This window comes from Lepisosteus platostomus, chromosome 10 (assembly GCF_059453375.1).
Source record: "Lepisosteus platostomus isolate fLepPlt1 chromosome 10, fLepPlt1.hap1, whole genome shotgun sequence".
NCBI classification, from domain to species: domain Eukaryota; kingdom Metazoa; phylum Chordata; class Actinopteri; order Semionotiformes; family Lepisosteidae; genus Lepisosteus; species Lepisosteus platostomus.
Genome location: NC_142620.1, coordinates 21,384,147 through 21,395,008, shown reverse-complemented (window position 1 = coordinate 21,395,008; position 10,862 = coordinate 21,384,147). Strand labels below are relative to the sequence as shown.

General features: G+C 40.9%; 1 protein-coding gene and 1 long non-coding RNA gene across 2 annotated transcripts; one reads left to right on the top strand and one right to left on the bottom strand.

Moving 5' to 3' along the window:
- Window positions 1–1,345: 1,345 nt before the first annotated feature.
- Window positions 1,346–4,412, bottom strand: LOC148653584 (uncharacterized). The gene is made up of 2 exons (XR_015941709.1): window positions 3,952–4,412; window positions 1,346–2,170 (listed from the first exon to the last, which is right to left on the bottom strand). It is a non-coding gene; the product is annotated as an uncharacterized LOC148653584 (long non-coding RNA).
- A 73-nt stretch (window positions 4,413–4,485) lies between these two features.
- On the top strand, window positions 4,486–10,862 carry zfp36l1a (ZFP36 like 1 zinc finger CCCH-type a). The gene is made up of 2 exons (XM_088648784.1): window positions 4,486–4,677; window positions 6,994–10,862. The coding sequence occupies exons 1-2, from the start codon at window positions 4,624–4,626 to the stop codon at window positions 8,011–8,013; spliced, it is 1,074 nt and encodes a 357-aa protein (XP_088504910.1). The 5' UTR covers window positions 4,486–4,623; the 3' UTR covers window positions 8,014–10,862.

Genomic DNA, 10,862 nt, shown 5'->3' with positions numbered 1-10,862 from the left:
CAAAATAAAAACGTGAAAAACTTAATGGTTACACATCTTAAAAGACTAATTTTTGTAAGGAAATGAATGCCTGGTTTTAAACTGTGTTCATGTTTCAGGCTAGATTTACACATTTGCGGGGTGCTCGATAGGATAAATTGTGGAAAGACGATTTCATGTTTTTCTTGGTTTTCATTTTTTCTGCATTCTGAGAGTCTTAAATTCTTTACCAAGAGCGTGCAAAAACTAGAATTGGTGCTTCAGCTATTTTAGTACCATTAAAGTAGTTTATAACATTACTCTCAGATGAATCGAGAAATTAGGCCGACCTCACCTTAAAACTATAACATTATTGAATATTCAAACTATATCACACTTTTATATGTTGTGAGTAAAAATGAAAATCTGATTTATACCTATTTGAGTATACACCCTCAAACTACAATGCTATGAAAATAAAATTAGACAGACATTTGCAGCAATAAAGACAACTATACTTCCATATCTCTGAAGGAATTTAGATAATGAAGAAGAGCCCTGTGTGATGAAGGCTACAGTAACAACCATAGGCTTCAGAGTGCACAGATCACATATACATATACTCTGAAATGAAAGACCAATCTCTTTGATGTAACAATGAAGAACGCTAAAACAAAATGTTTTAAATCCAGAAAGACCAAATTGCATCAGTGTATGAGGTCACTCATACATGATCATCAAATCACACTCTCCTGAAAGGTGCAAGTATCAGAGATCAGAAGAGAACTGCTGCCAATTATAAACATGGCCACGACTTCATTTCAATATACCCATCTAAAGGCACCAAAACTAATCCATCTGTTTTTCCGAAGACAGCTGCACCATAAACGCATTGTGAAAAGACATTTATGGAAATCAGCCAATTAGTGCGAATTTTTAATCTCCCCCTTTAAGCTTCTCTGGTCTTGCTTTTTCATAGTTCCACTTTTCGTTGAACCCAGGGAAACCTACTCCGAGATATACCCTCATTGTCAACAAGGAAGTGCGTTTCTAGGGTTAAAGTCCAAGGTTAGGGTGAACCTCAAGTTTTGCACAACAGTTACCACAGCGGTGCCTATCCCCTTTATCTTTAAGGAAAAGGTCACTGTATTAAATCTTTGTTTATGGCTCATACCACATGAAACGGGCATGAGGTAGTAAAAATGGCTCTTACATTCATTAAAAAACAGCTGATGTTTACTTACTGTATCAGATAGTTGACTTCTTTCAAATTAAAGTTACTGCCTTATTTAAGAGGTGAGCAATTTACTATGCCTACAGATATGCTAGAACCCCATTCGTGCTGCTGTTGTTTATTATTTATAATTAAAAATAACAGGCCAAAACGTCAAGCAAACCGTTATGGATTTATTTAAAAAAAAAAACAAAAATGTAACAACTACATTGCTTAGGCCTACAGTATGACCATTAACTTACAGTACTCAGTCTTGGACAGCTCCTGTTAAAATGACCAGGCACAACAGAGGTAAAGAAACACAATGAAACGGTGCAGACATTTAAGTGCTTGGTAGTTTGATTTTGAATTTTTTTGACACTCATGCTCAGACAGGAGACCTATTTTAATGCAACGGGAAGGGGAAACTCTTCAAACCGTATTCAAACCGAATAAGATGTCAATGTCCCTGTCCATTCCGTGTCTGACACATCTGCAAATGCAGGCTACCTGAAACAGCAATTGTGGCGTTGATATCATATATATATACGATGAACAATTTAAATACAAAAAGGCCAGACATGCAACGCAGTGCGTGCCCATAATGTATTTTGGCTTCAGATTGTGTCACCCTCTGTTTTACCAGTTTCTCAGAAAAGACCAGCGCATGCCTTTCTCAGCCTCAGGCTCTGATCTGTGGTCTGATTCTGTCTTTCAACAGGCTTCTTACTCACGCCAAGCCCCAGCACGTCCCTCCTTGTTTCACAAACTTTTATCTCTGACATAAAGTGCTTGCTAGCTCCAGCCGTCCACCGCCTCTTGAAGCGCTGTCTCCTCCCTCTGCGGCCCGCTGTCTTGTCTGCAGAGAAGTCGTCATCATATATGTCTCCGTCAGCGCTGCTTGCTGGAGGTTTCTGCTAGTGCTAATTTACAGCTAGTTTCATCTCTGTTAATACTACGAGACAATCCGAGGACTGGCAGTAAAGAAACTCGTCCCTTCTGAAACAAACAGGCGATTATTGCGTTTTAATTTCTAGTTGGTTCATCAATCGTTCACAAAAATTGTAGCTGTCTACTTTCTAGCAATAAGTCTTCACGTAGCACACCTACACTCCGGGCATGTTTATAATTATATTCACGTAACTAACCACAGCAGCAACTATTCCGAAATCCTACCATCAGAAATACGTTTTGGGAAGAGGTTTCGATTTAGCTTGAGGGACTAGAAATAAAAATTATGCTAAATTCAACGTGCGTTTTCATGGTAAAATGAAAGTTTTAGGTGTAGCAAAAAATGTGGTTTTAACGGTCTAATCTGTAATGTGATATATTTTGTGCCTTTAACATGGGAAACAGTAACAAAACGAGACTCGAGTTGCAGAACCCAACACATACTGTACACACTTCATCGCATTGCCTAGTCAAGGGTTAAATTGTGTGCTGACAGTAAGCGGCAATTAAATAGTTAACAGATGTTGGTTTTAGTTACGACGGACCCACACGTTATATCGTAGCGCTCTCGGCTCTGTTAGGAAAGGGTTAATCTTTTCCCCCCATCTGAACCCGTTAACCCGATGGAAAGTCCCAGAAATGACGTTTTTAGCCTGACAATTAAAAGCGATTTAATTATAGACTGGATCATATAGCTGGGAACCCTTGAGGAGCTACGAGTTTCACTACAGTTACGAGTCAACAACCTTGGCGCATTTTAAGGAAAACTAACTTTATTCTTTAGTTCAGGAGACCAAAGCTGTTTAGAGTGTTGAATTTCTATCGTGTCAGTACCCGGAAGAGAAAAAACGCGTTTACTTTGTGCTGGAAATGCTAAGCGTGATTAGCTGTCTGTTTTAAAACTTTATACAGGGAGACCATACGAGTAAATGTTAGGCTCAATTGCACACTGGTGTATGTGGAGTTTTCGTACAACACATGGCAAATGCACGTATTTATTTGCCGAGTTACAGAAGGACTGTTCAGAATTTGTCATTGGGTTCACTAGCTCTCCAGACATGGACGCAGACTTGCAGCAGTCCCAAACTGCACCGTGCTGCGTCGAGAAAAGAAATCTTATTTCTTCATTTTTTTATTAGCAACAGTATACGTGATTACGTATGGAGGTACAATAGTTTTATCTGAGTGTCGATTTGTGTCTATTACGATGTCTTCAAGAGCCAAAACACGCTACTTGGCAGCTCCCTTATTTAAACCCCCTTCATATACTGTACCCATTTGAAGGCACCAAAACTAATGTTTCCGAAGACGGCTGCAACATAAATTCATTCCGAAAAGAAATGTATGTAAATCAGCCAATTCGCGCGAATTTGTAATGTCCGCCTTTAAGCTTTTCTGATCTTGCTTTTTCATACAGTAGTTCCACTTTTCGTTTAACCCAAGGAAAACTACTCCAATAACACCATTATTAACAAGGAAGTGAATTTCTAAGATTAAAGTCCAAGGTTGGGGTGAACCTCAACCACAGGGGTGCCTATCCCCTTTATTGACTTATCGGAAGAGGGCGAATTGATTTGTAATCGATTTGAAGGACAATTGTATTTATTCCAAGTTAAATCTAGAGATAGAATGGTTACTATAACTATTTTCAACTCCCAGCTGCTCTAGCCTGCAAAAAAACGTACTCCTGCATATACCTGCACAACTACAGCAAAACCTAACTCCCAAAAGGCTGCCACAGTCTGTTTTGTGTACGCAACACCTGACAGACCACGGCCAATGTTGACATTTCCATATTAAAAATAACTGAACACAATCAAACAGCTTACCGCAAATTTGCATTAACTCGACTTGAACATAACAGACTAAATATCTTCATTAACTGCAAATAACGCCCAGCCGACGACACACAAAAAGTATACCTTCTTGAACTGGTATTTTATAAAGGTTCCCACACTCCACATTCTAAATCAAAATAAAATTAGACCCATAGTAGGACTCTTTAACTATGTACTGTAAATTCGGACATAGCATGCTTTCGCGCAAACATAAAAACGTTTAAGGAAATGGCGATCGTCCTGCTAAAGTTAAAAAAACACAGACCATGAACATTTTTACTAAAGTGATTTTTAAGTTTTCGATTTTTAAACGACAAATACAGAGTAAGAATTCAAGTTGAAGTTTCTTTAAATTAAAAAAAAATAAAAATTCGGATCTCGAAACTTTCCACACACCAGCCTCAGAACAAGTCCACACTGCCAATCCCTCCCACCATTCCGGACCGCGGCGAAAGAAAAAAAAGTTTTTTATTGCACGCCAATCAAACACTGGCTCCTCCTTAGGCAAAACTTGCACATAAGTAATCTGGAGCTGTTTCACAGGACAGAGGGGGCTCTGATAGTTGGGAAGTGAAAATATAACACAACAAAGCTTGAAATCGTCGCCCATTAAAACTGTGATTTATAACATTTTTATTATTTTTACACTTTTTCGCATCGAAGATGACCACCGCTGTGGTATCGCCTTTCTTTGACTTCAGCGAAGTATTAAACAAGGTAAAGATCTGAAAAGTTTTTTTTTTGTGCTTCTGTATGCGATTGTCGATTTAAACTTTTTTTTTAAAGTCTTGTTTTGATGTGCCCCTGAGAAGGTCGAGTCTGTTTGCTACTTTCTAATTTTCATATAAATTTGTTCAGACTTCGGAGCGGTGTTTACTAGTGATATAGCAAGTATTTGCTGAAGAGGAGTTATTGATTTAATCTGCACCGAGTGTTTAAATTTTAAATAAGTGGAAGTATGTTTTCTAGGATTAATAATAAAATGTGACGTGGTTGTAAGAAATCAATGTAAATATTTTAGTGAACGCAGATTTTTAAAAACCGCGTGTTCTGCGCTAATGATTTGCAAGTCGTAACCGTTTTACATGACACATGAAAAATCGGAGGACAATATAAGTCTTGTCAGAAACGCACTAGTATAGGTTTGAAACGTGCAATTGGCGGTTGATTTGCACGGATTCATTTAATTTTATTCAGCCCCTTATACATTAAACGAGATATTTCCGAATTTATAAAAATCTATTTTCTAAACAAATTTAATACCGAAAGCTAGTTTCTTGTAAGTAGGTTATTTGAATCGCTTTTGTGGTCTACCACATAAAAGATTTTGTAGAGATGATAATCGAATGAATTGTTGGGTTTAAACGAACGTGCTATGCACTTTCGCAAAAAGACAGATGCATTACATTTTCAGATCAAAATCTACTAGGTATTTGAAATCTTACCATTTTTACAGGTGCACCTCAAACACACTAAATTCCTACTTCCAATTAAATTAGACTTGTTGGGCAAAGAGCTGACATTGGTCGTACTAGTGGGTGACCAACAAACCGCCTTAATCTCATTAAACGTTAGTGATCATAAAGGGGATCGTTCAGTTAACCCCCTCACACCTGGAGTATGTGCGTGCGCGTAAGTGGACGGCGTTTTTGTTTGTTTACTTGCATCGTGGAATATGTAATCGGAAAATCGAGTATCGTTTGTTTTCTGCTGTGGGAGCCACTACTGCACACTGACACATGTGCACCCGCAGAGCGTGAATCAACGCATCACACAGGAAGTGCTCAGGCTTCCTCGGCGCGTTGGCCAGTCTCGCTCGTGCAGTTCCTCCTCTCGCAGCCTCACGTTTGTGGAGGAATGATCGCCTGTGTCTATTTTTTTCTAAATACGCGCACATGCTTTCCTTTTTTTTCGAGTGTGTGTGTTTGCTGGGAGGGGGGCAGTTTGCAAAGCGTAATCTTGAACGATCGTTTCGTTATTTTGGTTGCGTGTTAATTTATTGCACGCCCCGAGAGTCTAAACTCGGTGTTGGTGATTTACAAGTTTTACTGGATGTGTAATGGAATCTTTCACTACTGGCTGCGTGGAAAACACGGCGTGGAATTTGAAGGATTCATTTTGCACGGTTACATACACACAGTATATTATTTCAGAATGCAAAATTGCAGTTTTTGTAATTCATTTCGGCTATGTGGCACGTTTTTTTTTTAGTTCACGGGTCCTAAAAAACTTTCATGTTTGATTAGTTGCTAGGCGGATTGCTGAATTGAATATCCTTAACAATATCCATACGTTAAGGATAAAAATGTTGGAATTTTACATAGTAAAAACATTCTTATGTAAACGGACCTTTATTTTTGAGGTTTCAGCGGGTTTTAATTTGTTTACAGGTAACTTAAGACGCTTCAAATGTCTGCTTAATAGTAGTCGCAGATAAAAAAAACCTGCTTTGAACTCCCCCGTTTCCGAATGAGCATTTTTGGAGGCAAAACAATGTATCATGCGAAAGCATGTGTATTAAGTTAGTGAATCATAGCCACTGTGAATGGAATGAGGTAGTGCTTAAGACTAGAAATAGCCTTTTTTTTTTGAAAAAGTGAATTAGAAGAAAATAAGTGATTTAAAATTGTACATAAAGCCTGACACCCAAAACATGGCTCTTGTAATAGTGTTTGTGTTGTCATATACCCAAAACGTATTTAACACTGCCTCGTTGAACTGGCTGGCTTCTGTTGTACAACTCCCAGCAGACAGTGTCAGTCTTCAGACTCTGCACGTCTTGGTTAACAGGAAGTGATTAGATCAGTCTACAGACTTATTGCAAACCCAGCAGCTGTATGAGGACTGAAGTCTTAAAAATAATACAGCTGGATTGCCCAAGCGAGACTGGGAGACAGTGGGAAGTGTCTTTTTAGTTTCTGGGATTCCAGTTCTAGATCTCCCCGAGTTTTGGCATATTCCCTGGATTCATGCTCATGCGAAGCCAGATGTGTTTGCTGACTCTTGTTTCTTTCTGGGTTGTTTCTCTTCCAGAACAACAAGATGATGAACTACAACAACAACATCCTCACTGCCCCCCATCCCACTTCTGTTCCCTGCACTGGTCCCAGTCCCCCCATCAGCACCCCCAATGGGCCCCTGCTGGACAGGAAGGCAGTGGGGACCCCTTCTTCCTCGGTGGGTGTGTACCAGCGGCGACACTCAGTCACTCTGCCCAACTCCAAGTTCAACCAGAACCAGTTCATCAACAACAGCCTCAAGGTGGAGCCGTCATCCGCCGGGGGCAGCAGTAACAAAGAGAACCGCTTCCGGGACCGGTCCTACTCGGAGACCGGGGACCGGCTGCTGCCGAAGTCGGCCGGGGGCAACGGCAGCGGGCAGGTCAACTCCAGCCGCTACAAGACGGAGTTGTGCCGGCCCTTCGAGGAGAACGGGGTGTGCAAGTACGGCGACAAGTGCCAGTTTGCTCACGGCATCCACGAGCTGCGCAGCCTGAGCCGCCACCCCAAGTACAAGACGGAACTGTGCCGCACCTTCCACACCATCGGGTTCTGCCCCTACGGCCCGCGCTGCCACTTCATCCACAACGCGGAGGAGCGCCGGGGGCCGCCCCCTCTGTCGGCCTCCAACAAGCTGGACAGGCCCCGGCTCCAGCACAGCTTCAGTTTTGCCGGGTTCCCCAGCAACAACGGGCTGCAGGACAGCCCCACCTCCGTCACGCCTCCGCCCATCTTCCACGCGGACGACCTCCAGGACTGGCCCAGCAACCCCTTCACCTACTCCAGCCAGGAGCTAGCCAGCCTCTTCGGGCCCAGCCTGGGCTCCCAGGCCGACCCCTCGGCCCCAGCGCCCCCCTCGCCCACGACCTTCTTCTTCAGGGCGATGTCCGAGTCGCCCCAGTTGTTTGAGTCACCCCCCAGCCCCCAAGACTCCCTCTCCGACCAGGAGGGATACCAGAGCAGCTCAGGGAGCTTAAGCGGGTCGGAGTCTCCGGTCCTGGACACCACCCGTCGCCTCCCCATCTTCAGCAGACTCTCAATCTCCGACGACTAAGCGAAATCTGAAAGCCGAGACAAGTGGCACTCCCCCCTCTGCTGCCCCCCACCTCCCCTTGCCCCCTCTCTCGTCCAGTTTGCGAATTGAGAAACGAATGCTTCTCTTGGGACAGTTTTGGGGTTTTTGGAAAAGAATGTCAAGCTGAGGAGTCCACTTGCACGTGTTTCTCTCTCGAATGGTGACTGAGAGTGCCGCACTATTCCCAAGGCTTTGTGTTCCTGAGGAGGTGAGAGCCAATGACGATGTTCAATCAGTGACAACCCCTTTCTGAAATCCAACACAAATGGCGTTTGATTCCAGACCTTATATTAGCTGGACACTCTTTGAATTAAGGGAAATTCAATTCCTATGGACAACAAAAGCAAATTGTTAATCCCCTTTTACCTCCTCTACAGTGTAATAGTGCCAAAAAAAGCTCTGCCAGATGAATTTTAAGAGCCAGCAGTTTACAAAGTGCCTTTTTTTTTTTTACTTTTCGGACTGTGATTCACACTAGGAACCATCTGCCTTTTCTTTTCCTCCTGACGTGTAGCAATGCAGATGGAGCCTTTGTGCAAGTAGCCTCACGCCCTCTACTGGCTATTTTCTGCCATCCATTACCACTGTTTTCTTACAGCTCAGTGGGCCAGTGGGAGGGTGTTAAAAAAAATAAATGGTGGCCCCCTCTTTAAAAAAAAAAAGAAATCGAACAAATGAAAAATCCTGAGGGGGAGGGGGGACACTTCTGTACAAGCTTGGGCAAGTGGACTAGTTTTGCTTTTGTTTTGTTTTTTTTAAAGAAAACATTCAGCCCCGTCTTACAAAAGTGTTGGGTGAGGGGAGGTAGCAGGAAGGACTTGAGACTAAGCAACAGGATTTGTTGGGAGTCAGCCAGGAAGAGAAGTTTGTATTTGGTGCTATAGGCTCAGTTCCCCTCTTCTGTCACCACAACAACCCCAAGAACATCAGGAGGGACTCTTAAAAGCTTTTAGCAGTTTCCTACATTGCTGGTCATTAATTTGGTGGGACTAGGAAGACGTTTCTTTACAAGCTCTGGTTATCTAAAGTTCTGACTATTCTCTTTGACCACTTCCCCTTCCATTTCCTCGGGTTGATTTTTGTTCTAAGCCTGTGGGCCTGTTTCGCATTCCAGAACTGGATCCAGAAGTCCCACTCTTAGGAATAAGATAGCTTTATGGATTTGCTCTAACTTAGGTTACAGTTTGTAGAGCACTTTTTTTTTCCCACCTTTTACTCTTAGCCTTCTGTTTTTTTTATTATTATTATTATTATTATTATTGTTTTGTTTGGAAAAAACTTTCAAGTGGGAGTTTTTGCTTGTCACTGCTTATTTAACTTATCAAAAAACGTATTTATTGCCGATCATATGCATTTTTTTGTTAATTTTTGTTTATATTTATCGGGATAATGAAACAATAGAATATATTTTCTTTTATGTTAAATTATGATCTTCCGTATTAATCTAAAGATTGTGAAGACTTTTGTTTCCTTTTTTCACAGTTTAATATATTATACTACAATGTCTTTTTTTTGTAACTACACTTTGTTTATTTTATTTTAAAAATGAAACTTAATTTAAAAAAAATGCAAAAACATTGCGTTTTGATTATTTATTTTAGATTTTTTTTTTCCCTTGTGTTGTTGGACTGCAAATTCAGGATCAATGTTACTGCCTTATTAATTGCATTCCTTCTTTTACTAGCTTGAGTGTAGCTGTTAGCCATGCTCATAGAATGTACAGATTATGCAGTGCACCTAGACAATAACAGTGCTTTCCTGTTATTTCTTAAATACAATGCATTAACAGGGGTCCAAAACATCAAGTCAGCCATTTGTTGCTTGCACAGAAACTAGCACATGCTGATCAGCTTAACAAGCCAATTGGTTCCCTGTGGAGTGAATTTATTCTGAGAGTCTGCTAAACAGTTGAACCCGATTTGGGGAAACTGAACTTTTGGAAACACGGAGCCTAAAATTCAAGTATTGCCTTCAGCATTAATGCAAAAAGGAATGTTTAGGTGAAAGACCTTTGAATCGGACGGGCACTTTGGGAATCGGAAGTGCTGAGAACTATGAACACACGTGCTGAAGCAGCTATAACTTTAATAAAAGGGATTCTATTGATCCAGGAGAAATAAGTCTCGAAACCACAGAGAGAAACTAGTTGGCTTGCCTGCAAATATTTACTGAAGAAAAAAAAAACCTACCTGTTGAAGTGTTTTTTTTTATTTAGCCTTTTTTAACACTTTCACTAGTTGCCTTCAGCAGAAAACAGCAGTAAACAAGGTGAAATTGCAGGGGGAGCTTGTGTAGATAAAGGATTTTTGGAGCATTAGGTGAAGAATTCCTATTGCAAGTGTTTTATGGCTGCACTTGATAGAGAATTGATGTGCAAGCCTAGAGTTAGTTAAGTGTGTGGGTTCTGGGCCTTTTTTAAGACACAGAGTTCATAGTTTTCTTTGACGAAGGCAGCTGAAACCTGCTTTGAAAGCAAGGCACTAACTACCAGCTGTGACTTGAAACAGGTAGATTTTTTTGTGATCCCTTGTTTGCAATGGTTAAGTAAGTGCCTCTTTTTGGATACATTCCAGGTAGCCAGTGCATTCCGCCTTTTATTTTTATATAAAAAAAAGAATAGAAAAAAAATAATTCTTTGTTCTGTTTTCCTAGTCAAAATAGAAAGGGTTAACAGAACTGACACAAAGAAAGTAAACTGTTGAATGTATTTTACAGCTTTTGCTGATCACTACAGTTTTTTCTATATGTGAGTTTATATGAAATTGCGTGTTTTGTAACGACTGATTGCAGTTTAAACCAATAAACCCCATATTTTTGAAAAAACAAAA